Source organism: Aulonocara sp. 'chitande type north' Nkhata Bay, linkage group LG7, assembly GCF_057382095.1.
Source record: "Aulonocara sp. 'chitande type north' Nkhata Bay isolate Kocher_YH1m ecotype deep benthic linkage group LG7, A_spYH_male_GT1.1, whole genome shotgun sequence".
Lineage (NCBI taxonomy): Eukaryota > Metazoa > Chordata > Actinopteri > Cichliformes > Cichlidae > Aulonocara > Aulonocara sp. 'chitande type north' Nkhata Bay.
Window position 1 is genome coordinate 16,596,668 of NC_141350.1, and position 27,478 is coordinate 16,624,145.

General features: G+C 41.1%; 1 protein-coding gene across 2 annotated transcripts; it reads left to right on the forward strand.

Moving 5' to 3' along the window:
* The first annotated feature begins 671 nt into the window (after positions 1-671).
* On the forward strand, positions 672-27,439 carry LOC147324903 (zinc finger protein AEBP2-like). Of its 2 annotated transcripts, XM_086299067.1 has the most exons (9): positions 672-1,318; positions 1,891-2,101; positions 3,287-3,394; positions 3,521-3,707; positions 7,333-7,457; positions 15,022-15,089; positions 23,484-23,597; positions 24,899-24,928; positions 25,948-27,439. In XM_086299067.1, exons 1-9 carry the CDS (start codon positions 762-764, stop codon positions 25,952-25,954), a joined length of 1,407 nt encoding a protein of 468 aa, XP_086155193.1. In that variant the 5' UTR covers positions 672-761; the 3' UTR covers positions 25,955-27,439. The 2 variants fall into 2 exon arrangements, with proteins under 2 accessions (XP_086155193.1, XP_086155194.1); XM_086299068.1 differs by lacking the exon at positions 24,899-24,928.
* The last annotated feature ends 39 nt before the right edge of the window (positions 27,440-27,478 follow it).

Sequence of the window (27,478 nt, forward strand, 5' to 3'; positions counted from 1 at the left end):
AATGCCCGTGCTTACCTTCCTGTTTGGCATTCTAGCAAAAAAAATTTAAAGCTCTTTGGTGCATGATGGAAATGTTGTAAATCAAAGCCGTTTACATGTGAATGCCTGATTAATAAGAACTCAGTAAACAATGTACACGCAATTTGAGGCCAACAGATGCAAATATATATATATTTAATATATATTATATTAGGCTATCTCAAGGATTCAATGTGCAGTTAAACGTCTTCACACTGATAGAAGCGGGAGTCTCACTGGTGCAGCCCACTTAAGATCAAAGTGCATGTGCTGTATGTGCCCGATGGTGTAAAATGAGTTTGACATCCCTGGCCTAAAAACTATTATCTACACCATGTCTAAAAAGATGTAACGTTATGCTGACAAACTGTTAAATCGATATATTTGAGGAAGACCTGGAAACCCCAAAGGTATTCTCATGAATCGGTTATAAAATCATTTCTAGCGCGATAACTAGCTATCCAACTATGAGTACATTTATTTATTTATTTATTCATTCATTCATTAAACTTAATATTTCAAAGCTACTTATAAGCTTTAATACTAATACTCCAGTTTTTATTAAAAAGGAAAACCATGTGCTTTCGGAAACACGAGGAAACTTTAAATACTACGTCATAGTTCGCCACCTCGTGCCGTCTCCGTCCAATCAGGGAGCGGACTGAATTTAGCCAGCCCTCCTTCTGCAGAGAAGCTTTTGACGGTGGCATGAGTAAATTTTAATACCGAAAGTATTCCCGGCTATGTCCGCCGCCGAAATGGCTTCTGCGGCTTCAGAAGAAGCACCCGCGCTAAGCGACGAGAAAGACGTACCGACGGTGGCCACAAACAACGGCAATGGCGAGGAGAAGGAAAATGGCCCTACCGAACCGGAAACGGAACAGCCAGACGGTAGCCTAGAGCCGAAAATGGAAGCGGTGGAGGCGGAGGTTGGCGAGGAGAAGCCCGCTGCAGATTCAGACAAGGCCGCGAGCGAGGTGGTGTCAGACGACTGTGTTTCTTTGGGCGACAAGGAGGTGACAAATGCTCCCGGAGAGCCAGAGCCAGTAACGGAACCACAGCAGAGCCCGGGAGACGGTCACAGCGAACCTACCGGCGATAGCACGATAAAAGATGCTAAGGAGGAGACGGGAGAGGATAGCCGGAGTTCGGGGACAGACAGCGAGAAAAGCAAAACTGTCAGCGAAGATGGAGATAAAGCCAGCGCTGGTGGTGGGGAGATGGGTGACAAGAGGCGGGCGAGTGTGGAGATATCATCCTCGGATGGTGAACCCTTGAGCCGTATGGACTCAGAGGACAGGTTGGTCGGCGGAATAACTCTTGTAGTGTAGGTGCTGTTGTAGTACCCACCCACCCAAGTAGTGACTGAACGAGTGCAGGATGGCAATCCAGTCTTTGTTTTTTAAAGTTGTCTGTTTTTAGTGTTAAAGTTTAAATCTCACATTTAAAGGTAAGCACAGAGGGCCTTTAACCTCCAGCAGCTGGATGGGAAAAACAACTTTTCAGTGGCTATTCAGATCAGTGTGAAGTGTGGGGATGTATCTAATAAAAGGTTGTTAATGCTGAACTAATCAAATTGTAGCCACTTGAAATTTTAAACCTTATTTGTTTTGCGAGAACACTGCTGACTGTGAGCCCTTTGATGGAAGCACAGCAAATTTGTAATACTATGCTAAGAAGCTATGTGTACCGCACTCATTAAGTTGATTTGGCATGAGTGTTTGTGGCATGCATGGAAAATCCCTTTCAGCCCGAAGGCTTTCAAGCATAGCAAGTATGTAATATCAGCACCTGTTCTTTATGGCTGTGCAAAGCCATCTTTGTTTTATAACTGTGACACTGAATTCCTCCTTGCCCTCTCCTCTTGCTCAGTATCAGCAGTACCTTGATGGAGATGGAGAGCCTAGTATCCAGCGGGCGCTCCACCCCTGCCATGATGAATGGACAGGGTAGTGCCAGCCGCTCTGGAAACAAGTCGATGGCTTACCAGTGTTGCTGGGACCTCTGTCCAGAGTGCTTCAACTCTAGTCCTGATCTGGCAGAGCACATCAGGGGGATTCATGTGGATGGGCAGAGAGGAGGGGTCAGTAGACTGAAAAGTTTTGTAGCCTAGTACACTAGTGCCCCTTTTTGCTCTAGCTCAACACTAACTGCGAAGAGAGCCAAATCACAGTAGAGCAATTTTCTGTAATTGGACGACTTTAATTTAAATTTATAGTTGGCCATTTTCACTTCATCGCTTCAACACCCTGGCAAATCTAAAATAAAGGTCATCTGAATCCTTCTTTTGTTAAAGTGAACTGCATAATTCATTTTCTTACTAATTTCTAGTGACATCCAGTATGCCACTGCACACTCATAAAGCACCTTATGTGCCTATAATCTGATTAAAGTGAATGTTAAACTGCTTTTTCACCAAACACTGGATCCTTTTTTTGTAAGCAAAGTAAATAAAATTTTTGTTGCCACTTTTGTAACAAAATTACTTTTTTTTTTTCTATATCCCATAAATCAATTAATGTAACGTTCATGCAGTTTCACAAGTCATACTGACATCTTCCATCTGTTGGCGGAATTTGAGAAAAGGTTATTGAAAGTTTTATATTTTGTAATTAGTTTTTACTTTTATTTCATTTTGACTTTAGCTTAGTGTCAGTTACCTTCCAGAGTGGATTTTCTTGTTTTAGTTTAGCTTTTGCTGTTTGAAAATCTTTAGTTTTTATTAGTTTCGATGTTAGTTTTAGTCTTTGTAATTGTTTTTTATGTATGGAGGGCATATGTCAGAGGCAAGATTTAGGAAAACCAACAAAGGCGTTGCAATAAAAAAATCTAACTTATTTTAAAGCAGTTGACTCACACTGCAGACGTCAGGCAAGTTGTAATAGCCTTTTTTATCAAACTAACAAATACTAATGATATTTTCTCTATGTTTTCATATTACTTTTAGGTCATTTTCCAAGTTCCCAGTCGTGTGTTTGTTTTAATTTGAAAGTGTAGTTTTAAACCCCAGCCTTAAAAGGCTGATGTTATTTTTTGTCTCGTTGAACTAAAATGTTTCTTACATCTAATTTTTGTTTAGTTTTAGTTAACTATAATAACGTTGGTCTTTAGATAACAGGGAAAGTTAGGTTTAGATCATTTCACACATGATCTTAAAAAGGCCTTTCTTCAGGAGTCTTTATCCTCTGTTCAATATTCTGTTATGAACTATTTTTTCTCTCTGTAATCTCTTTTTATTTTGTCATGCTTGCCTGTCTGTGTTCCTCAGGTTTTTGTGTGTCTGTGGAAGGGTTGCAAGGTGTATAACACGCCATCCACCAGTCAGAGCTGGCTCCAGAGACACATGCTGACCCACAGTGGGGATAAGCCCTTCAAGGTAAAACCATAAATAAACTAAGACTTAATGTCCCGCTCTTCTCTTCATTGTCTCATTATCCTTCATAGTATGGGTAATATCCTGACAGGGCCATATGTTTTTCTTGTTTCTGCTTCTCTGCTGCAGTGTGTAGTTGGTGGCTGCAATGCTAGTTTTGCTTCTCAAGGTGGACTGGCTCGTCACGTACCCAGTCACTTCAATCAGCAGAACTCCTCGAGAATGTCTGGTCAGGCCAAACTCAAGGAGGACTCCCCTTCTAAGGCCGGACTCAACAAAAGGAAGAAGCTCAGGAACAAACGCAGGTGCTCCTTACGTACGTACCTTACAGGCGCACGCACCGATCTTATTCCAAAATGCTTCTCATTGTGCTTTTCTCTCCTTTCTGTGTTGAAAAGGATTACAACCTGAGCACATTTTTGAGGTCGCGCTGTGCTTGTTTTGCTTCTAAACTCCCACATGTCTTTGTTGGAAAAGTGAGAGCTGGACCACACACACAAACACCAACACAAACAGGAACTGCTGCCAGCTAGACAGACACACTTTCCACATGGCAAAGTGCTGCATTTCAGTAGGAAGTGTTTCATGTAAAAGTGTAGTTTCTCAATGCTTGGACAGGTACAGATCACTACCTCGTTGCAGGGTTTGCCTTAAATGGCCTGTTTATGCATTATGCAGGTATTATTTTTAATTTCTACACCTCTGTTTGTCTTAATTCTCTAAACAAGAGGTAGTTTAACAACACATGTACAACATTTTCAGTTTTGTAACCTTGGATACAGATGTGATTTGTGCAGTAGTAAACCACCCATCCACCAAGAAATATTGAGTCTTTAAGAGTCTTTTGTCAGGAGTTTTGCATATTCCAGTCAATTTGTAAATTGTGTATGCTTGCCATTATTACCAACTATTAATATATAAAACATACTTTTCTTAAATGGCAACTAGATTGCAATAATATGGATTAAGAAAATCCAAATCTGAACTGAGACATTTGACCTGTATTCTAATGCAATCGAAGGTAATATTCTGCCGTTCACACTTTCTGCTGATAGTCACCTACGCATACGTTCGCTGGTCGTGAGTCATACGTGGCAGTGGTTTCTAAGCGTTTAAGGTTTAGCTGAGGGAAAAAAAAATACAGTTACAAAATCCAAAGTTGTGTAATAGTTAATAATTGCCATATTTTCCTTGTTTGGTTGTCAAATCAAGTAAAGGTATGAAAATTTCCTTTCTCCTAAATGTATACTTCTGGTGATTTTTTTCATAATAATGTTTTTCCTTTCAAAGACTGCAGAGCGCTGTGTAAGTATTTTAGAAAACACGATGATGACAACTTCAGATGTTAAGAGGTCAGAGTTTTCTTTCTACTGAATTGTGTCACAGTTATTCAGAGAAACTAAAACAGTCATCTATTGTGTGAGTGCTGTAAAGTGTTCACACTGCATTTTCGCAGGAAATGCAAATTTTTCCAGTTTCATACAGCTTTCAATTGAGAGCTGTCATTTGTTTAACTTGTATGTAGAGCTGGGCGATATGAGATTTTTTCATATCACGATATGTTTTTTTCATTTCAGGCGATAACGATATCTATCACGATATAAGCCAAATAACTATATTTGTAAGATTTAAATGTGCCGTTGCTCACAAGTAAAATGTGAAATAATCAGCAGCTTGTTTTTATTTAAATATTTATTTCCCATAATAAGTTCAACAGGGTAGATGTACTTAAGGAACATGAGACTTTTTCAGATAAATAAAGGCAAATATTGCAAACTACACAAAAGGCAGCCGCTAAAGCGTTTAAGTTTCAAAATAGAACAAACGAAACAGACTAAATTGTCAATTCCACTTAGAAACAAAGTATTAATTGTAAAAATAAATCTTAGTTTGTTTTACAGAAGAACAGACAAAACTGACTAACTTTTGTCAATATCAAATAAACTGAGAACTAAAAGGAAATTCTCAATCTCTCCTTGTTGTATAGCTGAGCTTTTCAAACAGTTTTAACAGTTACTTTAGTCTGACAAAAGCCGAATGATGAATTAGCGCTTCCAGTCAGAGACTGAGGCTACGTCCACACGTACACGGGTATTTTTGAAAACGGAGATTTTCCGTTTTCGTTTTAAAAAAATAATCCCGTCCACACATAAAGGCAGAAATGAAGGAAAACGCTGCTATGAACATGCCAAAGCAGCAGGTGGCGCTAGATTCCTAACCGTGCAGAAATGTTGGCCAATCAGAAGTCTAGAAGCCTCGGTGGGAAAAAGTAAACAAAGCTGGGGCATAGAAGCAGAACCGAGTCGTATGTGTGGACGGACAGTAACTGTGTGTATATGTAAGCATTTAAACACTGCAGAGAGTAGAATTAACAGTAACAGTATTGTAGAAATTCATTTCACCGAAACAATAACGTGGCGCACAGTGTGACGCAAGCACCAGTTTATTGTATTTCCAGACTTGCTTTCGGCACAATTTACAGTGCACGCTACTCTGTTTTTTGTCAGACTTGAAATAGCCGAAATACCTTCACACTACGGAACTTCTATGGCTCTTCCGTTCGACAATCTCTCCGGCGTTGGAACCATTATCTGTTTTCTCTTCGGTCACGCTCGGTTGATTTTTTTTTTTTTATTAAACTTTATTTACAAACAACAGTTTAACATACAAGGCACCATCATTAATCCGATTATGTTACATCCTCGGTTGAGCATTATAGCAAAACAAACAAACAAACAAAACGAACAAAAAACCCCCCAAAAACAACAACAATAAGCACAAAGTTAAAAGAGTTAGCACAAAAATAAAGAACAGTCATTGAAGGATTCGAACCAAAGGCAAAAACTAACGTGCAAAAAAAGGGCAGTCGTGATTATAAAATAGGGAGTTTTTTGTTTTTTTTAACATAGGTTAAACTCTTTAAATAAAACAACAAGTTTATGGGCTTTCTTGTTATTCACAAGTTTCAGCGATTTAGCCCAGAGTCTAAAGTCATTCAGCCATCTGTTTATACATGGTTTAGCTTTAAAGTATCTGCATTTGTGAATAAAACTTTTTCCCATTAACAAAATCGTCCTAATCAACAGGTCAAAATCTGCATTCTCAGCAAGTATTCCAAATTTTATTACTGTCACCGTCAAATGTGGTAACTGAATTCTCCTGGACTGTAGCCAGCTCCACATGTCAGTCCAGAAGGAGTGCACTGATTCACAGTTGAAAAACAAGTGATCCAGACTTTCAATATCATTTTCACAAAATGTGCAGGCGTTCACATCTAAATTAAATTTCCGTCTTAAGAATTCATTGGTTGGATAAACCTCATTAATGATTTTAAAGTGAACCTCTTTTGCTTTAGGGGAAAGAGGAAGTGAAATATACTTTTTTCTTATCGCCTTAACCTCCATGGTCTCAAATTCTTTAAGGATATAATTTCTTTTAACCGCTCGGTTGATTTTTCTAGTCGGCACACTCATTTCCTCCATTACCCGCTGGCTCCATTACCCGCTGGCTGCTTCCCAAACAAACACACGTGCGGCTTGGCACTTGTGCTGTACGTAACAAGTCACGCGACGTGACGCTGCGGCTGTGATTGGTTTGGCTCTGCGCTACTTAGTTTGGATTGGCTGACCTTTTTTTTTTTTTTTTTTTTTTTTTTTAAATTTTTTTATTTTAAGAGGCCAAGAGCGGCGAGGTCTATCGCGATAGCTTAATTTCTCTATCGAGTAAAAGTTATATCGCGATACATATCGTTATCGTTCTATCGCCCAGCTCTACTTGTATGGGAGCTGTTGTTACAAAAGATTAGTATTTTTCAGCTGTGAGATGATTGGGGGGCCCAAAATTGGACAAATGGTTTTATATAAACGTGTGTGTACATGTTTGGGACTTTGACTTTACTCCTGTTTTCTGCCTCCCCTCACCCCCCACCCCCCACCCTCCAGCGAGACCCCATGACTTCTTTGATGCCCAGACCATGGATGCCATTCGGCACAGAGCCATCTGCCTCAACCTCGCCACCCACATTGAAAGTGTGGGCAATGGCCACAGTGTTGTCTTTCACAGTACGGTATGTGCTTGACTGAATGTCTTGTAGTTTTTCTAGTGTCTTTTTTCCATTTTAATGGGTTTACACACAACGGGGGAGGGGGCGGTTCAGAGAGAGCAGGCTTTCTCCTTTTTTATGCTTTCCCCTTCTTCATGTCCAGCTTTAATTGGCCTCTTGCTGTGTTTGTTAAAGACTGGAAGAGTAGAGAGATTAAATCAAACACGCAGAAAGGGAAATGCATGTAAAATATTACGTTTGTTTTAAAGTTAGACCAGAAACAATTTTGGCTCCCTCTGGTCATATCTAAAACACTCTTTACTTATGTAAAATAAAAAAATAATTTACAGTTAAACTGATTTCCTCAAAATATCCTGATGTCTTAAAAATGTTAGTGCTAAGACTATTAACCACTAGGAATTCATTCACCAGATTGAAACACACTTTTTGGGCACACTGCAGGCCGCATTATTTGGAAAATAAAGCCATTAAAAATGGTTTAAAAATCACTAACAGCACAAAAATGGTAATGGCAAACAAAGCCAATAAGAATAGCTTTTTTGATTTCAGATGCAAATTTGTATGACTGACATTTGCTCATCAGCTATTTGTATGAGAATGAAAAAGCCTGGTGGCTGTCATGGTCATATGTGAGATGGTTTAGAGGTCCAGTTCACAGCTTTGAATTGGCAGAATTAAGGCCTTTGTCCATACGCCTGGCAGTCAAAGCAGAGACAGACTTCATTTTCAGACCTATCAGTATAACTCTCGGATGATACATTAAAAATAAAATAAAAGTCACTCAGTTGTTGTGAAGGGAGAAACGACACATGGAGAACAAACAGTAAATGTGCTTTTTCGCGTTTTTTAGCTGTGCGTTTGCACATAGTTTTGCTTTGGGGATTGACTTGCATTTGGCAGTTAGAGGTACTGCAGTTTTGGCCTTTCAGAGTTAATTTTTTGTGTCTTGGAAGTTGCTACTTTAGATCAGTGTTGGTCAAGTTACTTCCCCAAAAACATAATCCCGTTACTTTACTGATTACTTATTTTCAAAAGTATATATTACTTAGTTACTTTTTAAAAACACGATTTACAACCTGAATAGGTGATAAAGCGATAGATCTTTCAGCCCAATTCTACTTTTTCTGCATAATCTATCATACAAAGTGTAATCAAATGGAAAAATGTCTTTTTAAATCTCGTTTTATTAGTTTTAATCTTTTAACTTTATGCATCAAGCAAAAATTTAATTATATGCAACATTCTCTGACTGGAAGAAATTTGTTTAACATTTAAACCTATTTTCTGCACATTCCAGCACATAAAATATTTTGTTTTTTTGTGTGTTTACACTCACTCTTTCAAATAGATGCCAGTAAAACACAGCAGAAAATAAAGTCAAAGACTCAGCGGTCCTGTTGCTCTATTTTCACCTGTAAAGCAGGAGTGGCATAGGCGGAGGTTTACCCTGGTGCAGGTGTGCCGCGGTCAGTTGAAGAATCCGCGAGTTTCTCTGTGAGTTTCCCATTACGTCATTGCACACTCGGTGCTTGCTCGGAAGTTTAGGGGTTTTTTCGCTGTAAAAAGAAGTTTTCTTCCCACGCACGGTGGACGCTAATGTTTTTGTCACTTTTTATGGAATCAAACTCAAAGTAAGGTCAGTACTTCCACGCTTTAAACGCTGCACGCTCATACTCTCTCCCACAATCGATATATGATCCACTGTTGATCTGCACACAGCTGTTGTCACGAATATCGCACTCGCTTACGTCATTGTCATGAGACATTCTCGCAAAAAAATCACGGTCTTAGTAACGCAGCGTTCCTACGGGAAAGTAACGGTAATCTAATTACCGTTTTTGCAATAGTAATCCCTTACTTTACTCGTTACTTGACAAAAGTAATGGGATTACAGTAACGTGTTATAAGTTATACACCCTTACTAGTTGGTCTCCGGGTTCTCGCTACTTTTGTATGTTAAAAGTCTATTTCTGTTTCAAATATTTTTATTGAGAGCAAGTATCATGATTGTAGTTTTTACAAATTGACATAACATAGCTTATGCTCCTTTTTTTCTCTAAACTAACAAGGCAAATAATTAACAAAAAGTCTATTTCTTATATAATTGGAACAGGACTTGATTTCTCTTGGCTCAAAATAGGCCCTTTGTGAATGAGTGCAAATGTACAGCTGATCAATGTACAGTTAAGGCACTGAGTTGGTTACATAATTTTATAGAAATTTGAGCTTTTTGCTGCCATTTCTAATGATTTGATAAACCAAAAAATCTTTTACTCTATAATGCAGTAAATAAGAAAACAAGGTTGGAACGCTTGTGTGTCAGAGCACCAAGATCAAATAAGATAAAGAATATTTTCAGGAAACACAGCTGAACTTTCCCAAAGTCATTTATCCGAAAGAACACATAAGAAATTAATAACATTTTCAACGATGGTTTAGACCTTCATCATCATAATGAGCAATAAAATTTGAAGCTGACTTTGTCTTCAGCGTCATCTAAATCTTTCGTCTTCCCTTCAGGGACACCAATAAAGCTGCTCGTTTGTAAATTTATGGCACTGTAATGTTACTTTTTGTACATCCCACATTTTTATATATATATATATATATATATATATTGCAGATTTTTTTTCCTCTTTGCACTTGAATTGAACCTGTAGCAACAGCCCAAGGCCTGATGTTGTTTTTCTCTAAATCGGGCTTCACAGGAAAGACAATTGGTGTGTTTTATGTGTGCAGCTTTCCCCATTTTGAGCCTTGTGCAGAATACATTATTAATGTGTGGTAAAGTGCCCTTTTCACCTTAAACTGGAGCCACATGTGAGCTCTCATAGGAAGAAAAATCTTTTTTTCTGACAAAAATTCCTTAGATAAATGGATTTTCTGTTAAGAAAACTTAACTGTAGCTGCTATTCTAATGCATTTCCACAAGGGAGCACTCTGACTCCAGTTCAGATTGAGTGATGTGGTGTTCTTCAAAAAGATTGAGGGGGGGAGGAGTAAGGATCATCTGCTGCCTAATCCTCTTTTGTTCACATGGTGTACATGAAACACACACAGTCCCACTCCTTTCTCGGCGCAGTCTCTCTTTACATTTGTAAAGCAGCAGTTTTCCTGCCAGTGTCAGTAATTCTGTTTACACTTGTTATCTCCAGGCAGAAATCTATTCTATTTTACCGGCCTGTACCACTCTAGCTATGAAATATTTCCATTTGACATTTTCCCAAAAAGATATAACAATTCTTAAAAGCGTTGTTGTAGAGCATCACCATTGGCTGATCAGAAACGGGAAACAAAATGTCTCCCCTTTGGCCTCTAAATAAAACCAGCCTTTCTGAAAAGGGTTTTAACCACCATGAAAAACACACAGGAGTAAAAGGGTCGTTTAAAAACAGAGCCCGGTTCTGTTAAAATGTTTTTTCGGTATTAAAAAGGGTATTTTGTACAACACATTTGCAGTTGTCTCAGTGATGACAACAATGATTCATCCAGTGTAATTTTTTGTGATGTTAGTAAATGAGCATACAATAAATCACAAATATGTAAGCGGTACAGTTCAAAGGAAAAACAAACAAATCTGGCCAGTTAGGTGCACATTAGTGTGTACACCCCTAAACTAATACTTTCTTGATGTACCTTTTGATTACTGACAGGGGTGTTTACACTTTTTGTATTCACTGTACCTCTTTAATGCTTGCATGTCAGCTATAGCAACACCCAGCCCTTCATTATTTGTTAGATTTTTTTGTTTGTTTCTTTTTCTGTTTTTTTTTTTTTTTAAGTAAATAATTGATGCATAAAGTGGGTGCAGCTGAGGAGTATTTTTACAGGACTCCTGTTCAGCTCTTTTCTCCTTTGCATTGCCTCTATAAACCTCAACCGGTCAGCTGCAGCAGCCAAGAATTTAAAGACAGGGAGGGAAAATTTGAAGATAAAGCTTGGGAAGAGGTTAAGAGAGGTAACTATTTGGACACAGAGTCAGAAGGAGGAAGAACCAGTCAAGGGAGGGAGAGTAACAGACTTGGAGAGTGAGGACAGGGAACAGGGGTTAAGTGAAGGTTAGGGTCATGGAATCGGAAGGAGATCTTGCCAGTTGGGCATAGATTTTTTTTCTCTGTAATCCCTGAAGGATTGTGGTGACGGGCTGCGATGCTGAGTTAGACCCCTGGCCCCAGTGGACCCTCCCAGGCCTGGGGTTATGGAGCAAAGCCGTGGGGGGTTCTGTGGAGCTTGGCCAATGGGTCTGCTGACCTGTTGGAGCAACTCAGTCATGTTTATGATGGGATATTTTTGCTATTGCACCAATCTGCGTCATCCACAGCTTGACCCCATGACACTAGACAGGCACCCAGTTTTAGCAGGCCTGTCCTCCCCCAGCTGGATTCCTGCAGTTTTCACTGCTTTGTTTTGGAGCCACATTAATATCTGCTGTTCACTCCCTAAGTCCTCCTGCTCTCTCTCCCTCCCATTCTTTTACTTCCCCCTCTCTTACCGTCCTCCCCTGGGTTTATAGAGGATTAAGATCTGTCCCTTAAAGCACAGACCATCATCATCAGACCACTCAGCTCACAAATCACTTCATGCTGCTTAAACACAAGCCCCCACTTCTTTACATACATGTTCATGGCCCTTTCAAGTGTAGGCTTTGCTTGTGATTATTAACCTGGTGCTACAAGGTGCCTGAGGGCATAAGTTAGCAGCTATGCATTTTTAAATAAAAAAGCAGTAAAGCAGCTGGTTAGTGCACTGAGTCTTACCCGCGGGGCTTAAGACACTCAAGTAGGGCTCACTCCAGCTAGCACAGGAGTTTGACTCTCGTATACAAGCCCTGCTGTTGTCTCTGAGAAACTGTTCCTCTCCATGTGAACTGACGAAGCTGGAGAGCTAGCAGATAAAGGAAGAGGGAGATAAGCAAGAACAAATGACATACAGTGCTTATTTATGAGATGTGACTAATAGTCTGAAAGGAGTTTTTACATCTTCTGAGGACTAAGTTAGAAAGTTGGAAGAGGCACATCTGAGAGCATTTTAAGTAGAATCCAGTTAGCAAAGAGGTGCAAGTCTGTTTTGATTGTTTGTTTTTGCTTGAGTGAGATATAATATCGGTAGGGAAATGTACTCGGGCAGCACGGTGGCACGGTGGTTAGCACTGTTGCCGCACAGCAAGAAGGTCCTGAGTTCAATTCCAACATCAGGCCGGGGTCTTTCTGTGTGGAGTTTGCATGTTCTCCCCGTGTTTGCGTGGGTTCCCTCCGGGTACTCCGGCTTCCTCCCACCGTCCAAAGACATGCACTTAGTGGGGATAGGTTAATTGGATAACCCAAATTGTCACTAGGTGTGAATGTGCGAATGAAAGTGAGTGCGAATGGTTGTCTGTCCCTGTATGTTGGCCCTGCGACAGACTGGCGACCTGTCCAGGGTGTACCCCGCCTCTCGCCCTATGACAGCTGGGATAGGCTCCAGCGCCCCCCGCGACCCTGAAAAAGGATAAGCGGAAGCGAATGGATGGATGGGATGGATGGAAATGTACTGTATCACTTTCTCCTATAATATATAAACAGGTGCTCCAGACTTTTTCCTCTAATTTGAATTGTCAGAAACTGCTAACTACGTGGGGTCATTGGGGTGGCTGGAGCCTATCCCAGCTGTCACATTCTGAACCGGTCAGCAGTCCAACAGAGACAAAACGCAGAGCGACAGATAACCACATGCTCTCACAGCCACACCTGCGGTTAATTTTAGATCGGGACTTAACCTTTCATGCAAGTTTTTGGGAGGAGAGACCCCCGCTGGTACAGGGAAGACTAGCAAACTCCAAAACCAGTGCTTTGTGAATAATAATGAATATTTGAAAGTGACTTAAACTGGCAGTTATCTCACGGCTGTTTGCAGCTGTGACATTTGCAGACTTCCTGATTTATATCACTGTATGTCACATTTCAGTGTATCACACTGTATCACTGTGATACCATTTAGAACTGCCTGTTATCACGGGCAGTGTATCGAGATACGATCAGATGGTAAGTAACTCTTTTAATTCCCCAAGCTATTAATCAATCACCCTGTTTTAGGTGCTTTGATATCCCTCCTTGTGTTTGTCAAGACTTGTGTGTCTGCACACTGTATTGCAGACAAAGGGAACATGGTTGATCTGCCAACTTGGCTGCTGTTTGCAAAGCGTCTAGCAGACAAATGTTAAGGCACAAGTCCAGAAACAACAAAATTAATCTCACCTAACCTAGCCTAAATAGTCCTCGTTTCATTTTTTTGTTTTGCTTATTTTAAAGTTAATCAGTTTATTACAGGTCATGTTTGTGTCCTCCTTGCTTTCCTCAAAACATCACAAAGGTGGAGGAAGATGAAAATACATAATTTGTCAGATTATCCATCAATTAGCTGTATCTGTTTATCATTGAGGTTAGTGGGATCTCAGATAAATAAAACAGATTGAAGCTACTTAAAACACAAAAATCATGCGTTTTGTGAAATGCAGGAGCCGTTGTAAGAGGAGGAGAGCGAGTCTTGCCTCTGTCTCTGTGTCTTGTCTCAGTGGAGCCTGCTCCTTCCTGTCCTCAAACCAGTTTCCATCAATGCCAGAGCTAGTCCCTGGAGTCACAAAAATAATCTCAAAAATTCATGTGCGTAAGAGAAGTTCTTCACATGTGAGCTCATTCACAATCCTAAAAACAGACCCCCTCAAAAAAAAGGCAATTGACGCAAGAGGTTATATCTGTGGCTATTTTTGCCTCTCCTGGTTATTTTTCTTGCTTTTCTTTTCCCTACTGACAATATTTGTGAATTCCACACCAGTTTTACTATAAACCAACACAGCATGAAAGATGAAATGCTATGCATGAAAAGGGCTAGATAGGGAGGAAGTCTTGTATAGTCTCAACTGTATTTTCAAAGAAGAAAAGCCTTGAAGTTTGTAGCTGCAGTGGCTGTGCAAAAGGTTTGTATTGAAACCAGAAACCAAAGCAAAAATGAACACAGGTTTGTGATGCAAACATTCCTCTGTAGGAGTTGGTCTCCGCTAAACGCATTCCTGCCTAACGTGTTGAAGCTTTCGGTTGCGACATAACCCGCAACAGGAGCAGTGACTTTGTGACGATGGAAATGTCTCATGTGCTTTATCTTCTGTCTGAATTAGTTTCTTGGTCTTGCAGTGTGTTGCGGGGCATAGAGCACCCTGAAAATAGAAATCTCACTGAGCTCTCACATGCATTATTAAGACCGGCTGATGATTACACTAACAAGCAAAATGAGCACTGAATCACTTGGTAGGATGTTTGAAGCATGTAACCGTATTATTCATTAGAGAGGTGAGGCCAGAAATAAGACGCATCTTTGAAGCCTTTTCTCCACAGATGCGAGAGAATGCTGCAATACAGACTAAACCCGATACGTCTGTGCTCATGTAAAGCAGCAAAAGGGGCTTGAAATGTAAAGGTTAACAGCCATTTGGGTTAAATTATATTCCTGTGTAAATACTTTGTTCTGAATCTTCCTTGCTGAAGCCAGCTTAATATTTTGTTTTGTTTTGTTCCTCCCATGATTGTCTGTGTAGGTGCTAGCCAAAAGGAAAGAGGGGTCTGGCAAGGTCAAGGTTCTTCTGCATTGGACACCTGAGGACATGTGAGTAAAACTTTTCCTACATGTTATTATAGATCTGCATGAGCATTTGCCTTATATTAAATAATATACAGGGTGTAAGCTTTCGATTTCATAGTGCTTTAGTTCCTTAGCTGTTCACTGGCAATGATCGAAACACATACCGTTAGAAAGGAGGGATTTGTGAATTTCATGTGGTTGCCAGTATGTAGTATAACGACTGCAGTGTCTCCAGGGATGGGTTTGACTATCGTATGGATATATGCCACGAGTCTGGAGGGAGACACATTTTGTAAGCTTTATATTTAGATATGTATTTTAAAATTTACTGCAGGCTTCTATGTCCATTACTTTCAAAAATATATCCTTTTGAAATGGGATGCTTGTTTTTGATAGACTGTGTATAAGCCAAAAAATAAGTGCCAGCATGTTTTAAAGATGTTTTGGCAGGCCTCCTCTGACTTCTAAATTGTGAGACTATTCATGCTTCAGGGGCGTCTGTATGAACCATCTTGGGTTTTGAACTGAAACTGAACCTGACACTTACATGTCTGCCTTGTAAACGGGACAGTCTTTAAGTTGTTGTAGTAACCTTGTCGTGCAAATACTTCTGGGTCTGACTACGAGATGAACTTATTCACTAGTTTAACCCCACTGAGAAGGAGAAGACGTGCACTCTGACATTTGTTAATAATTAATGTGGAATGTTAAAAAGTAATATACTTTATTTCTATAGGACCTTGCAAAACTCAAGTTACAAGGTGCTTGGGGGTAATGGTCTGCACTGATATAGTCCCATTTATCCTTGTTTCTCATTCGCACACTTGCACACTAATGGTGGCAGCGCAGCCATGCTCACCTACCATCTGATTTGGTGTCTTGTCCAAGGGCAGGTTTGCAGCATACTTTACCACCTCAGCCATGGCCACACAATAATAATAATTTATACTAATATTTGTAAGCCATAATATGTAAATGTAACCAGTGTACAACAAGGCAGCTCAACACCTCTTGTACAAACCTCCACATCTGTAACAATCCAAAGACTGAACCACTTGTACAAAATTTACCTCTTTGAGCTGTAGCAGTTTGTACGAGTATGTGTCATCCAGCTGCACATGCAGCGATCTGGGCTTCCTTCATGTCGGGGCTTGTTATAAATCTTCCTTACTTGGCTGAATGAATGGATAAACTTGTACTAAGCCCACTGAGACTTGGACCGTTCTGCACAGTCATCACCCGTTTAAATGCCTTTTGCCAGCTTAGCCTTCCTGGGCTCAGTCCACTGGAGGTGAACATTGGAAGCAAAAAGAGAGAGAGCTTCACAGAACTCTGTGATTGTCAGTAGGGCTTTTGCTCACGGGTAGATCCAACCAAACTCCCAACTCTCCCACACTCCTATTAAAGGTTTTGACTGAAAGGCATCTGAAAATGATCAGAATGCCGACTGAGAAAGAGAACAAGGATGACTAGAGATAAGTGGGAAAGAACTAGAGAAACAGAGAAGGAAGGGGAGCGAGAACAAGGTCAGTGGTGGCAAAGAAATAGTTTGAAAACAAAGGGACCTGGCAAAGACGGGAGTACTGGCACAAGTTTGCAAATTCAGCTGTCTGCTAAAAGCTTCCAGTGAACAGACTGTAGAAAAATCTTTATTCTCTGATGTTTCTGCAGTCCATCCTCCTCTTCTTTCCTTTTCCCATCTCCAATCCACCTCTACAGCCTTCTGCTTTCCATGCATGTGGGAGTTTAATCTAATGTGGGGAGAAATAATAAGGGAGTGGGGAAAGGAAGAGAGAGATGAAGTTTGGTGATTAGGAAACATTTCTCAAATTAATTCCAAACAGAGAGACAAAGATTGAGATTGATGCTGAGACCCCAAAGACAGATGCAGGCAGAATAGATGAGGAAAAGAATAGGAGGGAGAGAGATGGGAGGAAAGTGAGAAATAGGAGTGGGAGCAAAATGGCTGTGGGAGTGAGAAATGTGAGGAAGAGGCAGAATGAAATCAGAGGGAATGAATGATAGGGAGGGGATTTAACAGAAAGATGGAAGGCAAGAATGAGACGCCTTGGTTCATGCAGAAGAAGGCAGTGGTAGTACTGAGTCATACATTTGCCTTGGGCCAGAGGAGTGCTTGGGTCATTAATATGGATAATTATCCCATTACGGAGGGGGGTTACAGTAATGTCTTAAGCCGTGTGGTTGTGAGGGTGGCTTGAGTACCTCTAAACAGATGAAAGTTGACCAGGGGACCGAACTAAGTTTGCTTGTACAACATTTGCGAGGCTGTCTTTTCTATTAAGTTTAGAGGTGACTATTTTGCCACCTCTTGTTGGATAAAGTTCTTTAGTCTGTCAGGCTTTCTTCTTACAGAGGCACATTTTTTAGTTTACATTGATTTTCGGGGCACATTTACCGGTTTGTAAAACAATAAATCTATGATTTCAGACAAGAAGCTTTTCATCCATAGCCAAGAACCTGTGCCAGGTCTCATTAACTAGCAAGAGAAGTAAGAAAAGAACACTTGATCTCATTCGGCCTCGTTCACTAATACATGCATAGAAATGTTCTTACCCTGCACAAGAAATGAAAGCTCATGAAAAACTACCCTTGGATTTATTAGACTTGCACACTGACCACTGTAGTCTTACCGCCACACATATGTTTGTGAGTTCAGAATAATTTTAAGTCAGTCTGGCCTTATTTCTCTTTTTAAGAAAGCATATTTACCTTGAGGAGAAGTGGAGAAAGTGGTGAGGATGTTGTAAGAACGAAGTATGCTGTTACGTTTCGGTGTTGTCAGTGTTTTGTTTTTGCGTGACTGTCATGTTTCCTGTTTTACTTTGAAAGTCTGTGTTATCTTAGTGTTTTCAGTTTACGTTTCCCTGTCTCGTCAGGTCTAATTTGCCCCAGCTGTGTTTCCCTCCTGTGGTCCATTCCCTGATTGCCCCTTCTATGTATTTAAGCCTTGTGTTTCAGTATGTCATGGTCGCGATCTTCCCTCCCCGTTGTAAATAGTTTGACGTCTTGTGTTTGGGGATGTAAATAAATGTGGTATCATGCTTTAAATTTCGTTTTGGGATTTTGGTGGAGAGCCTTCGTGGTTTTATTTTTCCTTTATTTTTACTTTTTTTCGTGTTGCACTCCGGTTGCCTAGGCCGGGGTGTAACATATGGGGGCTCGTCCGGGATCGCTGGAGGGTCCGAAGGAGGGACAGCTTCGGCCTTCTGTCTTCGCTGGAGGGTCCGAGGACCGCTTCAGCCTCCGTCTGTCTTTGCTGGAGGATCCGAGGGACCGCTCCAGCCTTCATCCGCCTTCGCTGGAGGATCCGAGGGACCGCTCCAGCCTTCTGCAGCTGGTGGGCTGCGTGTCCGTGTGTGCGGCTGGTGGGCTGCGTGTCCGTGTGTGCAGCTGGTGGGCTGCGTGTCCGTGTGTGCAGCTGGTGGGCTGCGGGTCCATGTGTGCAGCTGGTGGGCTGCTCATCCGCCTTCGCTGGAGCGTCCGAGGGACCGCTCCAGCCTTCATCCGCCTCTGCTGGAGGGTCCGGGGGACCGCACCAGCCTTCGTCGTCTGCTGGAGGGTCCGTGGGACCGCTCCAGCCTCCATCAGCTTCGTCTGCCTTCATCCGCCTTCGCCGGGGGGAGGGTCCGTGGGACCGCCCCAGCCTTTGTCGTCGCTGGAGGGTCCGTGGGACCGCTCCAGCCTTCATCCGCCTTCGCTGGAGGGTCCGAGGGACCGCTCCAGCCTTCGTCGTCTGCTGGAGGGTCAGTGGGACCGCTCCAGCCTCCATCAGCTTCGTCTGTCTTCGCTTCAGCCTTCGTTTGTCTTCGCTGGAGGGTCCGTGGGACCGCTCCAGCCTTCGTCTGCCTTCGCTGGAGGGTCCGAGGGACCGCTCCAGCCTTCGTCGTCTGCTGGAGGGTCAGTGGGACCGCTCCAGCCTCCACCAGCCTTCATCCGCTTTTGATCAAACATTTCACTTGGGGTTACATGTTTGATTTTTGGGTGGGGGGAAATGTTACGTTTCGGTGTTGTCAGTGTTTTGTTTTTGCGTGACTGTCATGTTTCCTGTTTTACTTTGAAAGTCTGTGTTATCTTAGTGTTTTCAGTTTACGTTTCCCTGTCTCGTCAGGTCTAATTTGCCCCAGCTGTGTTTCCCTCCTGTGGTCCATTCCCTGATTGCCCCTTCTATGTATTTAAGCCTTGTGTTTCAGTATGTCATGGTCGCGATCTTCCCTCCCCGTTGTAAATAGTTTGACGTCTTGTGTTTGGGGATGTAAATAAATGTGGTATCATGCTTTAAATTTCGTTTTGGGATTTTGGTGGAGAGCCTTCGTGGTTTTATTTTTCCTTTATTTTTACTTTTTTTCGTGTTGCACTCCGGTTGCCTAGGCCGGGGTGTAACAATGCTTTCTCCCAGCTAAAAACTGGAAGAGAAGACAAGTTGGAAGTCAGAAAAGGCGCAAAGTGTTTCCATGGGAGTGACAATGAGGTCAAAACAAAGTGAACTGACGGAGGTGCCTGATATCTTTTCCACTGACAGGCTCATTGTGGGTCTCGGGGGGAGTTTTGACACTAAGGTAATACGAAATACAGACTAATAGACCAAAAGAAAAAGAAACCTGGTAGAGAGAAAAGAGCAGCAGATCAGCCCGAAATGAGAAACACTCAACAATGAGTGAAAAACATGTTATCACATCTGTGGGATAGTGCAAGGAATTAGACTGTAAGTGATGACATCACTTATAGGATGAAAAAAGTCACAGCACACACTGCCTAGTTTGTGAGGAACTGTAAATGATGATAAAGCAGACAAAGTGTCGAAAGTCACTCCATCATCATTTGTCCTACACACATCTGAGGCGGCTCTAAATGTGTAATTTGGTAGAATACCCTAAGGATAAGGAAGAATGTAAGCATATAGGCTGCAATGTGCATGTGTGCACATATGTTTCTCAGCCACTGAGTCAATGATTAGCTGTGTGAATGTGGGAAGTCATGTTTATTAATGCTCAAGCTAACCATTCACTGTGTGACTGACACTCATTAACTCCATTTGGATTAATGAGTAACTGATTAACATGAGCCATTATGAACTGAGATTTACCAGCAGTTCACTGAGGAGGAAAAGGGGGATGGGAGGGCTGGGAGAGAGAGCGAGAGAACCATAATTGGAGTCTAATCTTTGATGGATGGGTGAGTGGATTCCCCTGCACGCTGTTGATTGCTTTTGAATAACTAACACTAGAATACACAGTCACTGACAATGAACACCTCCAGCCACCGAATCTGTCCTGCACATAGTTATGAAAAAACTAGACGGAGCTTATATTTCCCAACATGGATTTATCTCTTAAATGTTTATGTTTTTTTTCCCCAAATTCAAATTTTTTTTATTGCTTTGTTTACTTTTAGGCAGCTGCCATACAAGCTAGTGGAGATCTAACAAAAAAGCAACAGTTTCCAAAAGAAGCACCTTTAATATTTATTCTAGTCACTTAAGCAGAAACAGTTTTATAAAAAGGAAAAAAAAAAGGGGGGGGGGGGGGGTATTCACTGTGTAGAAAAGAAAAAAAGTGTAAAATTAGATTTTCTTTTTTTTCCCCTGCTCTGTTTTCAGTCTGCCCCGGGGAACTTTGTCACAAGTTTGCAAGAGTAAGCATGCAGAATTGTCTCTAAATGTACTAAAGATCAATGTAGCTTTGATCTATGATGTCTGACTACATTTTGAAAGCGCACTGGGGGTATTGTCTGGTGGGTCTCTGACCAGTTACTTCTGCACCATAAATTTTGACACGAGGCAAAAGAATTAATGCATAAACCTGCATCGCTGCTATTTCTAAGTTTGCTTGTGAAACTCGAGCTGCTAATTTGATCTGATAGGAAGAAAAAGACCGTGTCAAGAACATCCACTTCCTTCCACGCATTCTGTCTGTAGTAGACATGTATGTAAGCCCCCCCCTCTCTCCTCTCAAAAAAAAGAGAATAAATTTATTTTTATTTTAGGAAAAATTAGTGTGAATGTCCATTTGATGTAACCTATGCTCTATTTACTATGAATGGGTTTTTCCTGGCTGAGAGTAGAGTAGGTGTGACTTGACTCCTTGGCAGTAAGCATAATAGAGTGAAGGAGGAGGTTATTCTTTGAGCATTTATCATGTTGATTACATTTTTTTTTTTTAATTGTTAAACTGATTTTGGTTAGCACTGTTGCTATTTTTACCAACTAGGTCTTGGGTTTGAATCTGTGGTGTAAACCTGACTAAGCAAGGAGTAACGTGATCTCTGGGAAGACAAAACGCATCTAAAATCTCAGAATTTCAGAAGTTTGAATTCGTTTTTAAGAATATATAAAAGTATATTGTATTTTAAATAGAACCGTTCCTAAAGTATTGTGGTGTAAAATCGTAATAGGAAGTTGGGGTGCCGATGGGGTGTAGCCTCTCTTTAGGCTGCAGTGAGTTTTATAGTCAATGAACCGGCTTTCTGAGCCTCCTGTTCTTTGTAGTTTATCAGGACACTTCATATAAAGCCATTTAATATTTTACCAATCTGATTATACTCTTTAGTGGTTTATGATAAACCTTTTGCTTCTGTCACCACTGGGAGCTTCAAGGCCTGGAGCCAGCCATCAATTCAGGGTTGAAGACGAGCTTCACTCTGGCAGGCGTTCCCCAGTAGCTTTCTCAACAGAGGGCCTCCCGCACAATATACATTTCTGGCTCATAAAGACGCGAGGCAAATAACCTTCCCAATTCTCCTCCTGAAAATAAAACAAATCCATTTGTCTTTATTTGGTTTATGTGACTGAATGGGGTTTTTCGATCTTTTAGGGCTTTGAAAATGTGCACGTGTGTTTGTGAATGATATGAGCACTTTGGGAGTGTTTGTGTGTGTGTATTTTCGACACGTGCAACATGCTGCCCCCACTCCCCCCAGTGCAGCCTTCTTATGCATTTCCCAGACACAAGGATATAATAAGTCATCAGTACCACAGCGCACTTACTGTGAGATGTTTACATGTGTAAGTACGAGCACACACACACACACAGGTGTTTACTGCATTTTTAACACTCCGCAGGTCCACCTCTGTCATTTGAGGTTTGCTTTGGAGAACGACACTAACTCAAGAGTAATCCAAACTGTAAAGCTGCTTTGAAGGGGGCTGTTTCTTGTCGTATCTCTGCCTCTTCTCAGCTTCCTCTTTCTTCTCTCCCCACCATTAAAGGGGATAGAGGGACTTTGTGCACTGCAGAATCAAAAAGGAAAACAACTTAGCATCACACTTCTTTACTTTTTTCAAACTTAAAAAACAACAACAACCAAACAGACAGCATATGCCCTTATCATTTGCATGAGCAAGCTATGTTTTTGCATGATTTAGGGTATTTTGTAGTCCTTTGCAACCACACACTTGAGCAAAAGCATATATATACATTATGCAGCTAGCAGCACCTTCCAGGCACTTAAACATACCATAAAAGGGTTTTTGCAACCACTGAAGTGAATCATTTTACTTTAATGTGTGCCATCCCTGCCTCCACTGCCACTTCATTTTGCTTTCCCTCCTTCCATACTTTCCTGTCCTTCATTTGTCAGTTTTGCATTATATTTTCTCTCTTTAGTTCTTCACCTCTACCTTCAACTCTGCAACATCTGAAGCGATACCTGCACACCATAATGCTGAATGGGCTGACTAGGCATGTGAATGAATGATTTGGCTTGGTGACTGCATGCTTGCCTAGCAGCCGCCTGGTGTGTGTGTGTGTGTGTGTGTGTGTGTGTGTGTGTGTGTGTGTGTCTGTCTGTCTCTGGGGGCTCCTGTGATGACGCACATAGTGACGGGGGAACGCTGGGGGTGGAGACGGGGAGGTGGGGGCTGTAGGAAGGAGGGGAAGCGCAGCAGACTTGCTAAGCTCTTTGTTTCTTTCTTTTGCACCTCAACTTGCCACGCCATTACTCGGCACACTCCCATACTGTGGGTGCAGTAAGGTGCTACTGCTCAGTTCAGCATTTAATATAACTCTCTAATTGAATTTTAAGGGGGAATATAATCAGTCTGTTCTCATTGTACTTCTAAGCCAGTTTTTCCATTTTGTAGTAAAATTTGCAAAAGAAATCACTGACACATACGATCTGATCATGCAAATGAGAGGAAGGTACACTTTTTCCACCCTTTGTGTGTGCTAGTCTGGTCACTTGTGCACGTATGTCTGTTTCTGTGGTTTGGTTCCTTATAGAAACATACCTAGTCTTCAGAGATAGGTGTTAACGTGTTCATTTGACTCACTGAGGCTACATCTTTCCCACCCTGCTCCGTTCGACCCTACTCCCACTCCGTCCTCGGTATCCTCATCTTCGTCTTGTAACCTTGAAATCTGACCACATGTCCTCTTTCTGCATGTGTGTGCTGTCTCGCAGACTGCCTGACGTGTGGGTGAATGAAACAGAGCGATCTCAGCTGAAGACTAAAGTGGTGCACTTATCCCAGTTGCCACAGGACACAGCCATGCTATTAGATCCCAACATCTATCGGTGAGTGTGTGACAATGCCAGTGACCTTTTTGTTTGCATGCATGCATGTCTGAATGCACAATGGCACAGTGCTGCAGATCGGTGTTTTACTGCAGTCAAATACATGGGTAAATATTACCTAATTAAAATGACACTTGTGTGTTTAAGGTTTTTGCCTGCACAGCTATGTGTATGTGAGAATTTCTGCAAGTAGGTCTGTCAGGTTGTTTGTGTCCATGTGCTTTACCATTCTTCCAGCAGGTGGCACCAACTCATGATTTTAGCAGATTGGATTCAACAACCTGATACAGAGAAAACACGTTTTGTGTTCCTTGTAAGGCGAAAAACATTATCTGTTGTGCAGGCTGGTCAGAGAGGTCAGCTTTTGGTTAAAGTACAGATGCATTTTTCTGTTACTTGCATATATGCAGATTGCATTTTACTGAGCAACTGATAAATTCATAAAATGAATAATAAGTTGTTAGTGTTGCTCTCCACATGACCCTGTTTTTTTTTTTTTTATTTCTTTTGATTTTTTTAAAAAATGGAACTTGTCACAATACAGTTTTAATACAGGAAAAAGTAATTTCCTGCTGTTGTGCAAATGCAACTCAGTGGACCACGTTTTCTGTCTTCAAGTGCACCACACACCACTAAACATTAGCTATGATATTATTTGAATCCTGCACAGCTCTTCTAGACTTGCACTCGTCACTGACATGAGAAAACAAGGGTAACTTTATGGCACCCCATAAAAGTCTGAAAATGAATCCTGAAAGAGGAACAATGTGCCTAAAATAACAAAGTGGTCATCTTACCAGAGATATATGGCACACAAGTGTGCTAATCAGCACACAGGCTGGCTGATTTTAATTAGAGGTGAAGGCTCAGTAACTGCAGAGGCTGCTGCTGGACTCTGGTTTCATAGTTGAATATAACCGTCAGCACCTAGCCAATTTATGTCAAGGTTGTCCTCGTGCATGAAATCCCAAAACAAATGTTGTAGCTGCTGCTTATGGCAGCAGATATTATTTGTTTGGACTCCTGTTCATGTATATGAGATGGAATAAAAGACCGTCATAGTGGCAGTGCTTCCGTGATGAAATGTATCCGCCTGAAATCAGCTCAAGCACACGAAGATTCTCTTGAAAAAGTGTCTTGATGCATGCTAAATCGTCCAGGTAAGGATACCCCACAGAGTTGAGTCTGTTCATCTGGACGTAGTGTTTTCTATCTACAACGTTTCTCCCACTAAAAACGCTACGTGCAGATGAACAGACTCAACTCTGTGGGATGTCCTAAAAATGTTTCTTTCTTTTCAGAGCACTTCCTCAAAAGCGTCTGAAGCGCAGGTAAGCTGAACATGTTCAACATCGAGGTGTTTGTGAAGTATAAATAAAATCATTTTAAAAAATGGATTTTAGACACTCTCTACTATATACAAAGGCATGTATGTTGGTTCAAAGCCAACTAGTAGTCATGTTAATCAATTACAGCAGGTACACAAGTAACTTGAATAGGCTATTAATGTGAACCTGAGCTACAAACGAACAGTACAGGACTTAAAGGAGCAACTGGATAACAATATATTTTATGTAGTTTACTTACTACAGCATCATTAATACACACACACACACACACACTGTTTATACGAATTATTTTAGTGAAGTATTTAAAGTGGGAGCTTTGTGGAAGTTTGCAGCAGCAACAATGTTTTCAGTGACGTGCAAAAAGTCTCAAGACACGCTTAAAACATATATGCGTGAATCATTAAAGTCACATCAGACTCTTGTGTGAAGATGAGTGCATGGTTTTTGAAGTTCACCGTGGTGTTGGTGCGTGTATGCAGATAAGACAGAACTGCTGCCTCATTCTTGCTCGCCACCTCGGCTGTTAAATACACATATGCAGTTGAAATGTCTTTTTTCTTCCCGCTGTGACGTAGATCAAATGATGCACTGACGATAATGTTCGTGCGTCTGCAGTGTTGCTACCCGTGGCTGTGACTTCCCTGTAGTGAAATATCATTACAGAGGATTACTTATCGCCCACAGCTCGGCAGTTCCTGTGTAGCATGAAGCCAGTTAACTGAGAAACAGGCCATTTTGAAGCCACAGCCTTTGGCAATTGTTAGCCTCATTCAAACATTAGCTCTTATTTGGACTTTGTTTATTATTCCATTAATTGACCGCAGTAGTGAAGTACATCCAAAAAAGGAAAAAAAAAATGCACTAAAAGCTCTTAATGTAAAGAAGTCAGCTCAGTGTCTGAACACCGAGGATAGATCCAGTTTTTTCTTACTGAAATCTCTTTGCTGGCAGATTAAAAACTCGAGTCTCCATCTCTGTTTCTCTCCTGTCTTTGTGCTCAGCCTGTAAGGGGTCATCTTTGGACTTGATGCTTAAGTTGAAGTTCCTGTATGGGACGCTCTTCATCCGTCTCTGCTGAATGGGGGGAGTGACATGGCGATAAAAGGAAACAGGCTTTTCTGCAGTTCTCCTTTTCCCTCTCCAGCTTTGTATATAAAATGATTGTTGTAGCCAAGTGTGATGTCAAATGGGACTGAAAATTTTTAAAACCTTTGTGTTTAACAGAAAATGAAATGAATGTTGTTGTTTTTTTTTAAACAAGAACCAAACATATTAACTCCAAGTAGTGTAAAAAAAACTGCAACAAAAAACCTGTTTTGTGCAAGCTTGTCAGATAACACAGCATCATTTTATAGCTGTTTTGTGTAAAATATTTATCCAGATTTGTAACTTATTTTTATACCTTGAAAATACTGGTGTACTGTGGATTTCTGTGAAGGTTTTGAATAGAACCGTATTTACTGTGATAATATATGTAAGCTGTCACCTGTAGGGATACTTGGAGATTTTCTAGTTGTAATTACGTTGTACGTGACGTAAGTCTTAACAAATTATCCTATTTATAGTTACTGAATGCAGTACTGTTAACTATGTGTGCGACGGTGAAGAGTGAGGCTGTGCCGGTCGTCAGACAGTTCAAATGGTGTCTGGAGCAATAGGGACACTACAGTGTAGCTCTTAATCTCACCCAATCTGTAGACAGCGTGCCAGAAAATAAAAGGCAGGCATGTAAAATGTTTAAATTGCAGCAACTAACGCGGCCTCCTCTTCCACAAGTAACACGAACTGTATGTATCATAGTTGTTAAATGTTCATTGATTAACATTACCGCTATTTAAGCACTCAAGAAATATTGGTAAGTGTTTTCTACGTAATGTTTGAAATTAACTATTGTGTTTGTAATAAAATTGGGGAAATGATGTTAATGAATTGAACTTGTATCTGTAATGATCCAAATGGCTACATTGGCAATGGCGCAATCCACTGTTGCGTGGCTGTAGTGGAGTGTAAGTTCTTTAAGGGTGTGCTGGAGGGATTGGCTTTACTTGGCATCCATTAGCAGAACAGCTTTGGGAGCATGCTGTGGAGAAGCTAATGACTGGGCTGGCAGAGCAGGGCCACTGCCAGCCTCAAATGTTGGTGAACATGCCTGCAGAGAAAACAGAGTTCAGGGAGAGGTCTGCTACAGTGTGGCTGTCCTGCTCGTCAATATTTCATGCACTGGTCACACATACAAAATTCTTTTGGACTCCAGTGCCTGAAACAGTGTGGCTGAAGGTTTGCTTTTGTGAGCGTTTCTAATATCTGCAATGGTCTGTTGAAGCTTATAGAAATGTTTATGGCAAATGATGATAATAATGTAATGTTCTAATAATGTAGGCAACTCTGTGTCAGCATGAAATCTTCATAGTCCCACTGCTGGACCAGTTTACATTTTTGGTACTAATATGTGAACCTTTTGATACGGAAATAAATAAATGTTTGTTTTGTTTCTTTGTGGGTCCTTGGATCAAATTTTTAATTTTGTTCACT

What these genes read in the sequence shown, in the direction of transcription:
- LOC147324903 (XM_086299067.1), top strand. Translation starts at nt 762, where the DNA reads ATGTCCGCCGCCGAAATGGCTTCTGCGGCTTCAGAAGAAGCACCCGCG. An exon ending in CGTATGGACTCAGAGGACAG is followed by an intron (nt 1,319 to 1,890) that starts GTTGGTCGGCGG and finishes CCTCTTGCTCAG; the next exon opens with TATCAGCAGTACCTTGATGG. An exon ending in TTAGATCCCAACATCTATCG is followed by an intron (nt 23,598 to 24,898) that starts GTGAGTGTGTGA and finishes CTTTCTTTTCAG; the next exon opens with AGCACTTCCTCAAAAGCGTC.